At 36.3% G+C, this 18,827-nt stretch overlaps 1 protein-coding gene across 1 annotated transcript in view; it reads right to left on the reverse strand.

Annotated features, from left to right (window-relative positions):
* The window catches only part of LOC131066900 (calpain-type cysteine protease DEK1), a 117,306-nt gene that overhangs the window by 57,837 nt on the left and 40,642 nt on the right, over positions 1 to 18,827 (reverse strand). The window contains exons 10-16 of the mRNA XM_059211069.1: positions 15,397 to 15,556; positions 2,249 to 2,522; positions 1,980 to 2,130; positions 1,779 to 1,890; positions 1,491 to 1,656; positions 490 to 560; positions 183 to 274 (exon numbers count right to left, since the gene is read on the reverse strand). Of these exons, the coding sequence (XP_059067052.1) occupies positions 183 to 274; positions 490 to 560; positions 1,491 to 1,656; positions 1,779 to 1,890; positions 1,980 to 2,130; positions 2,249 to 2,522; positions 15,397 to 15,556 (1,026 nt within the window). The remainder of the gene's footprint in view (positions 1 to 182; positions 275 to 489; positions 561 to 1,490; positions 1,657 to 1,778; positions 1,891 to 1,979; positions 2,131 to 2,248; positions 2,523 to 15,396; positions 15,557 to 18,827) is intronic.

Here is an 18,827-nt window from a genome sequence, read left to right on the forward strand (position 1 = left end):
ACAACAAACAAGTGACTGTAATAATATCTGAATTTCTGATATCAAACTTACTAGCTTATCTATAGGAGGGGGCAAGCAAAGGAAGCGCTTCAACTAATTATCTGAATTGAATTGATTAAAAATGCAACCTTTGTCACAGGTTAAGACCTTTAAACAAACCAAAGGGTATCCATTAGACCAACCTGACATTCTTAGCAGAATCTGCATGTGCATCATAAACATATACAGGAAACACCCTGGGTGAATAGACTACCACAGCAGGTGAAAGAAGAACCTGAAATCAGATAAGTAGTCAGATACAGAAAAAATAACTGTAATCCAAACCATTTAGCCAATTTGGGATCTAATTTTGTAAGGCAAAAACCAAAGCACAGCAAATGAGCCATGTATGGCATGTTTACAAATAGCCATCTGATATATATCAATTAGAGAAACCGTTAAATAATGTGATGGGTAATAAAGCTAGCTAAACTGTCAACACAAACTCACAGTCAAAGCTCGGCCAGCAAGAAGAAAGAGGACCGAAAAGTAGCCAACAGATGCACCGACAAATGGCTCATCTGTATACAGAGAACATGCTCAGATTTAACACTAGTTGGATAACATCATACTGCAATACCATATTACATTTCAATAAAATATAGTGCATTACTTGAGAGCCAATTTCCCACAAACTAAGATAAACATCAGCATTAATCAAGAAAATATGCTTGTGTGGAAAAATAAGGGCAAATTCTACTTGCATGAGAACACAAATCCTTCAGAATAATTTTCCATAGCTCCACCAATTTCTTAAAATGACCCCAGTATTAAATGGTTGGGTGGTTAATAGAGAGCACAGGTGCTCAACTCTTTCTATACACTAGCCTAGTCATAAAAGCAGGTCTTATGAAAAAATATTTAACATTGGCAAAATATCTAATACCAAATGTACAGAAAGGATTTTAAGAATAAACATTATATCAAATCCATTTATGTTTCTTTATACTTGCCAGAGGAAAGTGTTTGCAAGGACTAGAATATAGAAAAAAAAAATTGTTCTCCAGAAACATTTTCTACACCAGCTGATATTTAGATGCTATGAAAATGTGCTCACTACGGGGAAAGGGCATGTGTATTTATACACGCACATTTTGTGTGCATGCATGTGCATGTGTGCCTTATCTGTGTGTGTGTGCAAACATTGCACATATATGACAAAGAGAGAAGAAGCACTTATATTGAATGATCTGCAAATGTTTATATTATGGCTAGATTAGCTAAATAGGCATATCCTTCACGTGCCTACTGCCATATACATTATATTTATAGTTTTATACAAGTACTAGAAGAAAGACAATTGTTTAAAGAAAAATCAATCTATTTGTTAAGATAGTAGGTATATTGGCTATATTAGCACATATTTAAGGTATGAATTGCCAAGCAAGACTTGCACGCTTTTTCAGCAAGTGAACATTAAAACAAATACTTGGTAAAAAATCTCACGTAACCTGCTAGATATCCGACAAGAAAAGCTGCTAAAGCAAGTATAAACAGTGCCATGCAAACAACAAACATCTTTGTACGTGTCAGATAGAAGTTGTTTGAAGCCCAGTGATGGATAACACCAATGGCAAGAACTAGAAGTAGTAGAAGTAGTAAAAATGTAACTCCAACCTGAACCATCCATGAGCAATAGAAAATTAGAACAAAGACATAACAGAGCCAAACTTTCAAGTTCAAGAAGACAATATGTACGATAACATTTTAATTTAGAATTTTAAAACAAAATGACTCACCGTCCACGGCTTAACAGTAGCTATTACTGCCGTTATTGCACCTAGTAAAAGAAACACACCCATACCAACAAACATGTAGACCCCACGAGAAAGCTGCCAGCTATCATCCTTCCTGCAAAGATTGACTGGCTTGCACATAAAGTTCACAATATAAAGCGAAACACTACATTTAAAGGTAAAACACTAGGCAGATTGACCTACCATTTATACATGCCACAGAACAGCGAGAGGATAACAGGAATGCACACCAATGGCAACAGGGCAGCAAGAAAATCCTCCTTCGCTGGAACTTGCCCATCCCGAGACTGTACTACTCCCAGATAAGACACTCCACAGAACGTTACAAGAACAACTACACAGACCAAGCAATTTGTAAAAAAATGTACTCCAATATAAAGTTTGTGAAAAAAAAGCACCCTTTACATGCTACACTAACATCAATCCATCAAATAGACATTTTTGTGACTTACTCGTGAAAATTCCAACACAAATAGCTGATGATAGAGAAAAGCGGTAAGTTGCAAACCACGAAACTGCTGGCAAAACACCAGTAACCACCAAAGCAAAGGTTGATGCAATTGCCCAACCTAAGTAAAAGGATGATGTGTATGGAGAAGTAAAGTTCTCCTGGTCTCTATTCCAGCCATGGTAGCCCAGATCATCTAAAGGCTTAACAGATATTAAAGCACCTAATGCTAACACAGCAGCTATGAATATTGCTACAGATATCGCCATTGCAACAACCTGAAAAGAAAGCGAAAGAATGATGAATTTTAGGTTTTGAAAGAAATGTACATTAGCGTGAATATTGTCTATGTTATAACAACATAAAATGATGAATTTTAGGTTTTGAAAGAAATGTACATTAGCGTGAATATTGTCTATGTTATAACAACATAAAACTTTATCACACAAAGATAATCGAGGAAATGACAATGCAAAATTTCATGTGTATTTATCAGCAGTCTTCTACAGCAGAATCAAACAACTTCTAGTTATTTTTAAAGTTCAACTATCTCCTTTATGGAGACCTTTGAGGAAAATGATTCCTTAAGCTTAATGAGTTCTGTACTTTTCATTTACCCATAAATTGAGTCTAACTGCAGATTTATGCATCTTATGAATCGAAAGGTCACTGGATGGTTTACGGGTCTACCATCTCATAATCCTTTCCCTTCTCATATCATTATGTGAATGCTTGGAGATTGCCTAAAATGATGAAAAGGAAGCTAATGCATCTCAAATTGACATGCTTTAGCCAATTATACACAAATAGACTTGCATTAAGATTATTCCGAGCCTTCTCATCATTTTAGTCTGCTTTATAGCTTTAGAATGCTTTTCTTGAAAAATGCTTATGGTTAGAAATTCTAATTCTTCCTTTGTAGGAAGGTCTACTTGATCCTCAAAAGAATTATGCTAATAATCCACCCACTAATCCAACTGAATTCTTTGGTCCAACATGCAAAGGTCCTTCACCCAGTCATTCTAATTATACAATCAATTTGTAATCTTAAAGGGTAGACTGTGGAGAATGTTTAAATAGAATAGAAATTCTTGTGACTCTGAGAGATCTCATGTTTTGGACAAACATGCTTCTTAAAAATCACATTCAGCAGGATATATTCAATGTCTGCCCCATTCATCATATACATGGCTGGCAAGGAGTTCAACTTCTACGAGGAACTCTAGAATCAATCTGATAGCTACAAGTTGAGGCAAAGGGAAACCATGGTAAACATGACAACATTCACCAATGCCTGAAGGAAAAAGTGTTCTGATACTTCAAAAACAAGTGTTGAATGCCAAATATCCCTCTCTAAAATTCAGTTGACCTTGCCCAGTAAAGTCCTCCCATGATCTGGTACACTCAAATGCCTTGATTTGTCTTCGAAGTAATAAAATCAAGTTACCCTAAGAACACTGTTAACCCTATCAAACCCCAAGTTTTCTGTATTCCATTGGTGCCTTCAATGTTCCTGTTTTAAGAGCTTAGAGACAAGTTTAAGAATATTTTCACATGTTATATATATTTATTCCTTATATAATCATAAAAACAACCAAAAATGAAACCAGCTTATCAGCTTTTAGATGCTTCTCCCATTGCCTGATTTTACTCTCACCTAAACCATTCCTAATTCAATTAAGAGAGAGACAATTAGTGTTAACACTTCATTTACAACCTATCTGCAATGTCAGATACTACAAGGCAGATTGGCATGACTGATCCATATAAAGCTAGGAATTCCACTGTTACATTTCCTAACTGTTTCTTCTAAGAAACAGATGACAGAGATCATTAGTCTCCACTCTAATAGCCCTTTGCATGCCATCTTTCCGATGGTGTTTTCAATTATCTCTTCAGGAGAAATGACATCTGCCCTAGACCTCACTTCAACTAGCATAATTTTTAATCAAGGTTGCCAATTCCTCTGCTGCAGAGAGGTATTGCTCCACATATAGCTTCATCCAATCAATCAAGAGGAACCACCTTACCTCTAGACAATCAGAGAAGTTAGTCGCTGTTCACAGTGCATTGCGGCTACAAGATCACCAGAATCCTGAGTATAATCAGACTCCAGCCTTACGTTGGGATGTCAATCCCAAAGACGCGATGCAGGTTGAGGAGGAGGAGACACCTTCAGGATTGCTTGGGGTTCCATTGGTTGAGGAGGAAGCCCCTCATATTGATAGTGACTCAGATAAAGACTCGAGCTCTGATCTTAATTTAGACTCTTAGTCTTAGACCTACATGTGCTGATTATGGACAGCCATATATTTTCTTAGTTTATCTTGACATTATTATGGACAGCTGATTATGGACTTCTATGTTTTCTAATTACAGTTTATGTCATTTAATAGTTATGCATGTTTAATGTTTATGTCTATTATGGATGTTTATGACATGTTTGTTGGCAATGATGAATGAAAGCATTTGAATTTTGCTAAAATGTTTGTCAATTGTGAAATCTCAATTCAAGTCTAATGCAATGTATTAATGTCTATGATGAATGCTTTACCATTGTTATGATATGCATATTTGAAATTTATCTATATTTGTAACAATCTCCCTATTTTTTTTAACAGCCATCCCCTGCCATCGCCATCCCTGAAACTCCGTGGAACATAGGTATTCATCATATGTCATTGGGAGTGATACACATGATAAAACCAATCAGTAGTAGATGATCATTTAGCATATACAGACTACAAAAATATTTGTCTTTAACTTTCAACTGCACCTATTGCAATAAAAATTCCTAGGTGCACTTAAGAATAACTCTCATTCTTTAATAAGCTTTGCATATTCATTCAAGATTACAAAATGCTTATGGCAAACAGGAACCCCGATCTATGAAGCCCCCATGCATCCCATATTTTGAAACGAATCCCTAATGACTAACTCGAAAAGCACCTCTCTAACTTCCCATAGTTATTGAGGTAGCCTAGGCTATAAAAATGTTAGAACAAGAGAAATGATTGCAGAAGCAACAGAAAAGTAGGTTAAAGCCTTGATAAAAAGGTTGATAGGTAGCAGGATATGATGCAGGGCACGTGGAATGTCCACGGCAAGGGAAAAAAGAATATGGCACCTCATTATGTCTGAAGACCTGTAGAAGATCAGGTAACTGCATTTGACATTCTATTGCTTATTGGTCTTTGCCATATGCGATATTTCATTTCTAGCCACTTTCCCTGTTCATTTTCTGCTTTTACTGGTAGCTAAAAACCTAAGTTACCGGTTCGGGTTCGAAGAACCCGGTACGCCGGTACGGCAAAATTTTGAAAAGGGGTTTGGGTTCGTTAGTACAAAAACATGTAAATTATATATATATGCAGCCTATAAGCATGAATTAAGATTAGCATGTCACATAGCATCATCATATAAACCAAGGTTGTAAATATCGGCAGAAAATCGCGAAAATCGCGATATATCCCGAGCCATTCAATGCGCCGATTTTATCGGTGAAAAAATTGGAAACAATTTTTTCAGTAAAAATCGTGAATCGTTTGACTGTAAATCGCAATTTTATCGCGTAAAAATCGCGCGCACGACGGAACCCTAAAAAGTAAAAAAGTTAAAGTTAAAAACAAATGTCAAAAAAAAGCCGAAATCGGAAATCGTATTGCACTCGACTTTGCCATTTTCAACTACAGCTTCCCCATCGACGCGGCATACAGACTCTGTTGCAGGTTTTTATTTATTTTGTTTGCTCATTCGTGATTCGAAATTTCCACGGCATATGCCATATACTATTATACTGTGTTCAATTTTTATTTTATTTTTATTTTATCTGCTCATTCTAGATTCGTGATTCGAAATTTCCAGTATACTGTGTTAAATTAACATCTTTGTAATAAATAATAAATTTAATTCAAATTAAAAACTAACCCAAAACTGTATACTGGCAAGTGGTAACTGTATAATGCTATTCGATATATCCCGACTCATTCAACTGTATAACCCAAATCAAATTAATAATAGCGTGTATAGTGTATCACTATATAATATATAATATATAATATATAATATATAATATATATTATATATTATTAATTTACATATCAATATTTATTAATAGTGTAAGTGTGTAACTGTAACTGTATATTATTAATTTACAGTAATTTTTCTGCAACACAGTATGAAATTTGAATTAAAAAAATGTCACAAAATTAATTTACAATTACACTGTAAAATTCATATTAAGTTATTAACTATTAATTTGCAGTAGTTTTTAATTAAAATTCATACTGTGTAGTGTGTTGTGTTTTTAATTATTATTATTTTACTGTAGTTTTCCTAAGACTGTAGTTTACTATAGCTTCCTAAGACTGTAATTTACTATTATTATCTTACAGTTACTTACTCTATTATTAATTTGCAGTTTACTACACAGACACTTATTAAAATTTAATTTATTACAAATTACTAATAGTGGTGTGTCACTGTGTAATAATAATTAACCATATCCACGATCTACAGTTACACACTGCAATAGTGGTTTAAAAATAACAGAATTGAGATGTATCTAATTGATAATGGAGGCACCTACAATTAGCTTGATGAGACATTTATCTAGATTATGTAGTTTGGTACTTTGGCTGTGAGTCGTGACCATGCTAAATTGTCCAATTTTAGTTTGTGTTCATCTTCAATTTATATTTATTGATCCATGTTTGGTCTCTTTTGATAGGTTTCTTTCGAATTTCTATAAAAGACAATGGCTTCTGCAACTAGAGGTGGTACAAGTAGAGGTGGTGGTAGAGAGAGGGATCCTATGTGGAAACATGGCACACCAGGTGCAGTGGCAGGAGAGGTTATTTGTAACCATTGCACGAAAACTATGACCGGTGGCATATATCGACTCAAAATTCACCTTGCACAAATTAGTGGACAAAATATTACAGTATGTGACAATTGTCCTGAAGAGGTTCAAAGGGAGGCAAAAGCAAGACTTTCAAAATTTGGGCAAAATAAGGTAGAAAAAAGGAGGACAGCAGAGGCAATGGCAGCCCCAACGAGGAATATCAGTTCTACAAAGTCAAAAAATATTGGGGTGGGCAGCAATACATCTAGTTTTTTCATTCCTCGTAACACTCCTGGTGCGCAACCTGGATTGTTAGGTACTTTATGGAATAAGGAAGTGCATCAACAGACAAGAGCGGCAGTGGCTAGATTTTGGATTTACAACAATATTCCATTTATGATGTAGCCAATTAAAACATAATCAATATAACAAAGAATAATTAGAAATAAACAAAAGTCTAGATCAAATGTTCTTCATTATTCTTCTGCAACTCCAACCATTCTGCCATTACAATGAAAAAGTCCCTATTTTAAACAATCACCAAAAACTTCCTTTTTGGGCAGATTTTTACAAAATCCGAAAATTGCCATTTAAGGAAATTTTCAAATCTATCCCAAAAATCACGAAATCTTCTAGAAATCTAAAAAAACATTCCTACGACACAAATTAACAACTTTCTAATCTTAAAAAGATTACGAGCTCAAAATTAACTAAAAAAACAACTTTCTAAAATACCGAAAAAAAAGAGTAAAAGCCAATTTTGAGGCCTTATAGATGAAGGAATCCGGCCCTGAAAATTTGAAGTTTTGGGGACCCTACCGAACTTGGTTCAGTCGGCAATCCAATCAACTCCTCAAGATCTACGTCCACGTAAAATTTCAGCCCAATCGAACAACCAAGTCAAAAGTTACGACCCCGAGAAGTCCCTGCATCATTCTCCTCTGGTTGAAAAGAACGCAGCTCCTGCAAGTGGGTGTCCTCAAATTGCTGCCACTGACCTCGATCCAACTGCTGCAATTCCCACTCTGTAATCCATGTGCTCTCTGTTGGTGCTAATCCATCCCACTGTACCAAGTATCTATGGTATTCTCCTTGCCAAGTGCGAACAGTCTTCTTGTCAAGAATCTGTGCAATCTTCTCCCGTTTCTTACTAGGGATTGTTCGCTGCCAATCTACTTCCTCCTCACCGCCATCATCATGAATGTCACCATGAAATGTGTATAGATCAGAAATATTAAATACAGGAGAGATATCAAGATCAGGTGGTAGACCGACATGATAAGCATTGTCATTGATCTTCTTGAGAACCCTGCAAGGACCAACTTTCTTATATTTTAACTTGTGGTATGTGCCTGTAGGAAACCTCTCTTTCCGCAGATAAACCATCACAAAATCACCTTCCTTAAAAACATGATGTTGTCGACCAACATCAACTATAGATTTGCACTTCGCATTACTTTCCTGCAACTTTTGTCTCACCCCTTCTTGCAATTGGTGAAGGTGTTCTGCAAATGCTACTGCATCATCATTGATTCTTTCGCCAAGGGGCAACTGCACCAAATCTAGAACACCCTTAGGATTCCTACCATAAACAATTTGAAATGGAGATTTACCTGTAGATCTGTTCACTGAGCTGTTGTAAGCAAACTCTGCTTGGGGCAATGCCAAATCCCACGGCTTGGGCTTCTCTCCAACAATGCACCGTAACAGGTTTCCCAAACTACGATTGACTACCTCTGTTTGTCCATCGGTTTGAGGGTGATAGGAACTGCTAAACTGCAACTTAGTACCCATCTTCTTCCATAAAGTTCACCAAAAATGACTTAAGAACTTTGTATCTCTATCAGAGACAATGGTTTTTGGCACGCCATGCAACCTAACAACTTCTGAAAAAACTAATTCGGCCACTCGTGTTGCATCACTAGTTTTCTTACAAGCAATAAAATGAACCATTTTATTGAATCTGTCAACAACCACAAAAATAGAATCATTACCTCGTTGTGTATTTGGCAATCCCAAAACAAAGTCCATGCTCAAATCTGTCCAAAAAAAATCACGAAATCTTCTAGAAATCTAAAAAACATTCCTACGACAGTAATTAACAACTTTCTGATCTTAAAAATATTATGAGCTCAAAATTAACTAAAAAACCAACTTTCTAAAAAATCGAAAAAAAAGAGTAAAAGCCAATTTTGAGGCCTTAGATGAAGGAATCCGGCCCTGAAAATTTGAAGTTTTGGGGGCCCTACCGAACTTGGTTCAGTCGGCAATCCAATCAACTCCTCAAGATCTACATCCACGTAAAATTTCAGCCCAATCGGACAACCAAGTCAAAAGTTATGACCCTGTGAAGTCCCTGCATCAATTTAGTATTATTGAGAGTCCATATTGGGAGCAAATGGTCAGTGGATTGACCATTTCTGGTGAGGGGTTCAAGTCCCCAAGTCGTTATGAGTTGAGTGGGCCATTATTGCAGGATGAGGTCCAAAACACACATCAGCTGGTGGAACAACAAAGGAGGAATTGGGAAAGGAATGGCTGCACCATTTTATCTGATGGGTGGACGGATAGTGGGAATAGGACACTCATAAACTTTCTAGTTGCTTCAAGGGGACAAGTGGTATTTTTAAAATCGATTGATGCCTCAAATCAAGTGAAGAATGCAGAAACCTTGTGCAACATGTTGGATGAGGTGGTGACCGAAGTGGGAGTACAGAATGTTGTTCAGGTTGTGACCGATAATAGAGCTGCATATGTGGCAGCGGGTAAACTTCTACAGGCTAGGCATTCGTCATTATTTTGGAGCCCTTGTGCTGCTCATTGCCTTGATTTACTCCTCGAGGACATAGGGAAACTTAGTTGGGTGAAGAATGTGGTTGAAGATGGAAGGGAAATCACAAAGTACATCTACAACCACACATGGGTCTTGGAGCTTATGAGACAACACACTGATGGTAAGGATCTTTTGAGTTCAGGAGTCGCACGTTTTGCCACGAATTTCCTCAATTTACAGAGCATATTACGTGCATTGCCCAACCTGAAGAGGATGTTTGTGAGTGAAAGATGGTTGCAAAGCCCTTATTGTAGGAAGCTTGAAGCAAAGAAGGTCGTGAAGGCCGTTTTTGATGATAGATTTGCCAAACTCGTGGAGGAGATCATCAATGTAAGTGTTCAAAGTTCAAATTTCAGTTGATGATATATTTTTAAATTTTCTAATATTACACATTGCTGATTTTTGTTAAATTTGTCATGTCTAGTTGTCAGAACCGTTGGTGAGGGTTCTACGAATGGTGGATGGGGATAAAAGCCCCATAGCGTATCTATACGAGGCCATGGATAAGGCCAAAGAGGCAATTCAGCACTTGTATGGGTCAGAGAGGACTAAATATGAACCCATATGGTGCATAATTGATTGAAGGTGGAACCGACAACTCCACCAACATATCCATGCTGCTGCCTACTATTTGAACCCCAAGTTCTTTTACTCCCGCAGTTTCAAAATAGATCAAGAGGTTCAACTTGGCCTTGACACATGTATTCAGAGGTTGGTTCCGAATGAAAATATTCAAGACATCATTGTTGATGAGTTGTAGAGGTACAAGAAGGAAGATGGGCCATTGTTTTCTTCACCTATTAGTTTTCGTAAGAGAGACACCCTGTTGCCAGGTAAAAAAAAATGTGCTCTTAAATCTATTTTACGGTTTAACTTTACCATTTATTTCAATCTTTAAGTTTATAAGAATATTTACCAAGTTATAAATGCCAATTTGTATGCTTGCAGATCTGTGGTGGGAAGATTATGGTGCCACAACGCCTAATCTTCAAAAGCTTGCAATCCGCATATTATCTCAGCCTTGTAGTGCTTCTGGTTGTGAGCGCAACTGGAGTGTCTTTGAGGCCATTCACACAAAAAAACACAATAGGTTGACTTAGAAGCGCTTGAATGACCTTGTATATGTGTGGTACAACCTTCGACTGCATGAAACGAGGGTACAAGGGAACAATTCATATGACGCACTTGACATTGATGAGATTGATCCATACACAGTGGATTGGATTGTTGAACCTGATGGTGCTACTGGTGATATTGATATGGATGCATTTATCACTGACGCTCAGTTAGATGAGATGGAGAGGGAGGCAGTTGAATGGGCGGCAGAGGTGGCAGAACGTGAGGAGGCAAGAGATAAGTTTGTTGATCTAGAAGAGGCAGATTCATCACCGGTTGAGGATATTGCAGCAGCTGCTGCTGCAACACCATCTACTTCAGCACCCACTCAACGGCAACAGAGTTTTTTGAGCTTTAGTCGCAAACACAATCTATGATTTCCAGTTTTCAATGATATGAAACCATGAACTTAATATGTATTCAGAGTCCAAACTTCACTGATTTGTTTTGTGGTCTAGGCTCTACAATACGGATTTGACTCAATCGTATTTAGTATTTACTATTTAGAACTTGCACTTGTTCTTTTGGTATATCAATTTGCTATATGCCATATGGTATGTATTTGACTCAAAGTCTCAAACTATGATTTATATATGATGGAAACCAGTAATACGCTATTGTGTTCTATAAATTTAGTGTATACATGTGTTTTTTTTGAATATTTTAAAAAATTATATATTTTCAAATGTTCGAAAATTTTGCCGATTTATTGCCGATTTTTTCCCGATTCCTGATTTTTTTTAAATTTTCGGCCAAAAGATTTATTGTCGATTAAGATATTTACATCTTTGATATAAACAGCAAAACCAACATAAACTTGTAATCATAGCATCATTATCATACCATAACAGCATCATATACATCAAGTTTAATATCAAAATGATAAAATATTCAAGTATCATTGTTTCAAAATTTGAAGTTTGATCATCAAATGGATTCTCTAATGGGGGTTTGGGGCAACCCCCCCAACGGGATCAAGGGGCAACGCCCCTTGCGAGGGTCTGGGGGCAGCGCCCCCAGTGGGGTCGCGGGGCAGCGCCCCTCGCAGGGTCCCAGGGTCCCAGGGTCAAATGGATTCTCTAATGGGGGTTTGGGGCAACGCCCCCAACGGGGTCAAGGGGCAGCGCCCCTTGCCGGGGTCTGGGGGCAGCGTGTAACTCCATGGCGTGCATCAATTTTCAAACCCACACGGAACTACATGGCGTGCATCAATTTTCTGCTTTTTTAAGACGTCAGGAACAAGGCCAAAGAAGTCAAAATTCTGATCAAGGTGCATTCTCCCGTACGGGAATTGTGTTTTCTGACTTGTTCTTTCGTACAGACTTGTGCTTCTCTCTTGGTTATATGATGCATAGCTGTGTGGCTTGAGACATAGGGTCATTTTAATTTTTTATGTGGTGGAATTCAAAAACAAAACAGCAATTTGCAAAAAAGAAATTGTCAGACCCCTGGGTTCGACTCTGGGTCCTCTTGGGTTAGCCCTGGTTCGAACCAGGCCTGTGAACCACGAACCCTGTCTGAACCACAGGCGAACCGGACCCGAACCCTGAACCCGGACCGTACCGGACCAGTACCAGGGGTCTAGGGGGCCGAACCCGGTAACTTAGCTAAAAACCTAATGATGGCTTGATAACTTTAGAATGAGCTGCTTTTTGAGCATGCAGCAGTCATGTAATTGGATTTCCTCTTTGTATGTCAGGTGTACAAAGATAATGGAAGTTATTGAAACTTTCTTAATATATTGATCAGTGCAAATATTCTTATTTCTGGTTCTCAATTCGAATTCATTTTTTTGGAGTGGGGGGTGCTGTTGACAAACTCTGTTTCACCTATCAAATAAAAAATACAAGTCTTAATTAATGTAAGGGGTAGGGTTGCAACCCATGGAAGCCTTACAACTCCTATGATACTTTAATTACAGCAACAGCAAGCTCTAAAATGGTCAACAACATCCTACACAGTTGATACACAATGAAAATACCACTTGTAAAAATACAAACTAGTTGTATCACACTGACATGATAGTATTTTATATGCTTACATTAAATGCCGCCATATATAACTCTTGGTTCAAGACATTTTTTGTTATCTATTCAATACCAAGTAACTCATCTTATCAAAATGTGGTCCAAATCCAGTCCAAAACTACAACAATGGCAGAATAAATAGAAGTAATTTCTCTCTAAAACATACACGTGCATACATAATGCCAAATAAAGGTACGTATATGTGTAGAAATGAGTTTATAACTTTATAAGCATATATTATTATATGCTAATGTATGTGTCTATGTATGCATGCATGTATGTATATCTGTATCCATGTTTTATTTCCTTGATATATTAAAACTTCAGATCATGACATTAAAAGAAATAAATTTTTGATCCATATTTACTATACAAAATCTCAAATAGAACCTACTGGAATGATATTTCACCAATAACATCAGTAAGAAAATATTATAATACATGTGAGATGCGTAAATCAATAAAATGAACAAACACATAATTTTAGAGATTGTAGCATAAAAGTAGAGTTAGTTAAAAATAGAATTGATTTACAAAGAAACTGACAGAAAATGACTTAAGACCATACTAGAATATAATCTATGGGAGAGATGCAGAGTTGATTAATGCACAGAAAGGGAAAACATGCATTAGTATGGCCTAATTAAAGTTTTAAATTGGCATCATCCAAATAAACACTACTCTATTAGAAAGTACAGCTAAAATTAATTAATTAATGTTAATTTAATCAGTACAACTCCTACCCAGCTCTATAAATAATACTAAAAAATACAGAACACTGATCTTCACATAGTTGAAGTGGCATCACATAAACTTACGAGAGTAATATTACATGCTCCAATTACATCACATAGAAACTAGGAAAATACAATAAAGTATTTGATAACAGAAGCTACAGAAAACCTTCATGCAAGTATACATTGAACCATTATACCCTATACATTTTGTTAAAAAATTAGAGCAGGGTGTGAAATCAAGATAAAGAAGTTCGAAAATTTATAATTAGAAAGTGCAGTTTGACAAAAACAACCCTTGTTTGGTGCAATCTTGATTCTTACCATTTCTATACTACAATACTAAAGAAATTCATTCTAGTTGCCTTTGCTTCCCCTAGATATACACTGCTTCTTACACAACGTATGCTCTACTTGAGGTAGCAACTAGTATAGACATCTTAAATACATTTATCTAAAAATTGTCAAGGAATATCAAACTTGAATTATTATATTTATCTAAAAGTTATTTTATTTTATTTTGGACCTATTTCAAATCATTCTATTTTATGTATATTGTCCTTTATTTCTATTTTTATTTGAAGAGCTATATTTAACTGAAGAATTATTTTTATTTTTTATATTATTTTAGATACTTATGACTAATTTTAAGTTATTTAATTTTCTTAACACATTCTATTTTAATTATTTTTATTTGAAAAGCCATTTTTATTTTTATTTACTTGAGAATTAAACTTCTCAATATTATTTCTCACTTGAATTTTGTATGTTTACTTGTGATTAATTGAATTCCATTCAATGCAAAAGAAACTCCTTGTCCTGCATATCGCGTAGTTATATACCATAATCAAATTTTCCCAGTCAATGCATTTTTAGCATGTTAGGCACATGCTGATTGATAATTACAACCAATCTCAAAATGATAAACATATTTATGAAGGGGACAAGTATCAATGATCTCAAAACCTATACCTTTGACACTTATTGATGAACTTTGCTTGCATTAAACTGAGATTTATAAGTATATAATCCTAGTCAAGGTGAAGTCTATTTGAATTAATATTCATATCTAGATATATTTCACTTGAGTTGTGTGCCATGTTCATTGCATTCTATCTTAAACACAGTATACCACTTCTCAAGTGTGCCCATTGGAATCAAATAGGATATCATATTTAGACAAGCAATGCTTATTTTAGCAGTCATGCACTTGGCAATTACTACTTGAGACCAAAATCAAAATCATAAAGATGTTTAAGAGGGGTGTAGGCATCACGGACATAAGAGGGTATCCATCATTTAAAATAAGAAGCTTTGTAATTTCTTGAAAAACATTGATTCCTCAAACAATATCCCAATAATTAATAAAAACAGCATTGGCATAAAGCTAAATCATTTGAACATTATTCATTGAAATTGAAAAATAAATAATGAAATTGATAAAGACAAGAATATTCTTCTGACCAAACATTACAATCTATTAGGCAGAAGGCAGGAATAAATATCAGCACAAAACAATAAGCTAAGAAGTAGTTGTAAGCAAGTCATATTCTACTGAACCAGAAATTGACAAACTTTATCACAATTATTTGTGCATACCTCCTTTGATCTGTTAAGACATCCTTGACTATTGATCGTCCGCTCTATTGGAGGTGAGCAAAAACGGTATCCATTGTTTATCCATATTGGAATGGCCACAGAGAGGCATGCCAGCATGAGTGGTACTGTCAATGCCAATCCAAGCAGAATAGATGACTTACTGCAGAAATCAAGGTTGATGTTAGAATATCGAAAATCTTGTAAAACAAGAGCATTTAATTCCTTCCCTAATGGACATCAACTCTTTGAATTAAAACAATTGATTTGACATACTATTTGAAATACATAAAAAGAGGTTGACATTATATTCAATGCTGCGATGTTTATAAGAGGGTCAATTCCATAACAATTAATTTGTGTGAAACTATTTTTCCTTAACTATATCCTTACTCTTGATAAAATGTCATGTTTTCTATAAAATTAGACCACCAATTGTGTTAGGAGCCCAGCTTGTACTTGTTATAACTACTATAAACAATAAGAGTAGGAACACTGAGTTACACAGGAATGAAAACTGAAGTTTAATTAACTGAAATGCATTGAACTCAGAATGCTCACAAATAGTCGTGTCTTTTACTTGTTAAAAGTGATCAAAAACAGAATTGTTAATATTAGAATAATATTAAATATTTATTAGAATATAAGGCTTACAGTTGTAATAAAGTTACCCTAGTGACAAGTGTTTTTTTCTTTTAACAGATAAGACTTACGGTTATATTAAAGACAACTGATAAGGCTCACAAGAGGAAAAATAATTGCGAACGCACCACTATTCTCCCTTCATCTTTGACGTAGGCCTCTTATACTTGGTGTGAACTTTCCCTGTATTGGCATAGTTCTTTCTGTTGAAGCAACTCAATGGGAGATTCAAGCAAGTAGATGTGAGAGATTTGAGTTGTGGGAGGTTTGGTGACTTAGCCACTTCTTATCTTTGTGTTCTCTCATTGTGGTGGCTTGCTTCAGCATGGGCATGTTTGTGGGGACCTCATTCCATGGTGTGAACATGCATCTTGGCGGCTGTTATATTTCCTAGACGTGAGCTCTCATTATAAGTGTGTGGGCATCCATTTCTTGGCATGAGCACTCATCGACAATGTGTGAGCATCCATCTCTTGGCGTGAGCTCTATACTCTTGGAGTATGTTGAGCGTGGAAGACACAACCTTGGCATGAGGATAACAGGACAGCGAGGACTTTATTGGTAGCTCAAACTGAGAAAGATATTCATCATTAAGCTGCTGGATGTGGAATCTGTTGAGTAAGGGCCTATAAAAAGCTGTATTCTATGTCTTTTGCACACAGCAAATTCTGTTTAGTATTATGTATGCAACCTTTGAATTCATCTCAAGGCACAATAATATGAGATTTGCAGATCAGATTGGTTCTTTGTATTTCTCTTATTATAATTGAAGAATTTTGTCAATGGTAATTTTTATTATTAAGTTTTTATGCACTATTCTGCAATTCTGAGCAATATGCAAATATCAACCATAATATGAAAATATGAAACTGTTCTCCAATCACTATCAAGCAAACTCTAAAACAAACTGCTGACAAAAATCTTTTGATGAAAAGAGTTGAAAAATTGGCTAAAGTCAGTAGGGGGTTTTACAGTGGTGTCAGAGCAGGTTTTTGAAAAATAAATTGAATGAATGATTCAATAATCGGATAATCTATTCAACAATATACAAACGTATATGTAGAGATTACAAGACGACGTTCTAAATTAAGAACAAGTCGTTTAAAGTGAACTACTAAAAAGCTAAACGCTAAATAAAGCTTAAAAGCTAATTAACTAAAAAGAAAAAACTAAATGCTAAATAAAGCTTAAAAGCTAATTAACTAAAAAGCTAAATGACCATTAAACAAGGAACTAGATATAGGTGACTAAAATATAATTAAATATTCTAATAGTTTACCTGCCAGCCTGTGTTACTAAGAAGAAGATGGACGCATGTAAGACCATAGTGAATAAGGAGTGGATGATCGAGCTTAGGCCTCATCATTCCAAGGCTCTCAAGACACTCATGTGCACAGATTTCAAAGAGGAATATAGTGATAAAGTATTCCTGCTTAACCGAGTGATGGGGATGCCGCAGGGTGCAATATACGATGGATGGATGTTCTATTTCATCCAGGATTGTCTTAGAGGAACAGTGATAAATTGGTCTAGAATCATAAGTGACAATCTGGACTTTCAGCTGAGGAATGTGGAGCGGTCCAAGTCATTCGATATGACTTCCTACTTGGTATACCTGCTTGCACGGTTTGTTACATACAAAGGATTGATATGCAGAGGTGAAGTCGGGAATGGACAAGGACAATTCAGGAGTTGATTGCTATCCACAACTGAACATGTATAGAATTGAAGATTATAAGAGAGTGAATGATGTATTCACAATGTACATCACGCGGATGCTGCAAGGCGGAATCCACGAGAGGTTGTCCATGGAGGCAACGGAGCTAATAGAAAAATATGGATTGTGGTATATACAGTTCCCCACTTTCACGTACCTTGGCATTCATGGGTTTCAATCCGAACCCTACAGACTTTCCAGGTATCCTTCCAACAAAATGATCTTGTTGGAAGTGGTGAGATAGCTTCTAGAGTTTGATTCCATTTAGAAAGAGAAGCACAGGACAGGCATGCCATTCCATATTTCAGTTGGGAAGATGTTCAAGGTTTGCCAGTATGCCTTAGCCGCCAAAACTGCGAGTGAGGAGCTTGCATTCTATCGATTTGCAACCTTCAAGAAAAGAGAAAGATTTGATCCAGATAAGAAAGTTGGAAGGATCAGGGTAGAGAAGTTCATCCACAAGGCAAACATAGAGGATTATTGGGCCAACCTGATGGGCGAGCAGGCAGTGAAGAGACGAATGTGGTCTAGGATGTCAGTGGATTTCATGAGGAAGTGTGGACTTTTCCTCATTCCTGATCAGGTGTTAGATGAAAGAGATCATACACATCCACAGTATGAAAATGAAATGAAGAAGCCGATCTTATTGCCTAATTGGTCAGAGTCAGAAGAGATAGATTTGAAGATACTGATGAGAGAGGTCTTGAGTTTCACCCGTGCATGGGTGGATATTCGGATGAATAAGTTTGTTGATATGGGTTTTGCCTTCACTTATGAAAAGATGAAGCCGGAAGAATCCGCTTCCGAGGATGATCAGAGGACTATCAGTGATGTCAGCATTCACGCCGATGAGGAGAGTCAAGCTCCCAAGAGAAAAAAGAGCACACCAAGAGAAGTCAAGGCCAAAGGGAAGAAGATTGAGGATGTCAAGAAGAAGAAACAAAAGACTATCATTCCTTCACTACCTCTCAATGTCTCATCAATCAAGGAAGTTGAAATGACAGAACAAAACAAAGAAACCCAGCAATGTTCCAACCCAATGATACTACCAGAGAATATTCAAGATTTACATGCC

This window comes from Cryptomeria japonica, chromosome 9, assembly GCF_030272615.1.
Source record: "Cryptomeria japonica chromosome 9, Sugi_1.0, whole genome shotgun sequence".
Lineage (NCBI taxonomy): Eukaryota > Viridiplantae > Streptophyta > Pinopsida > Cupressales > Cupressaceae > Cryptomeria > Cryptomeria japonica.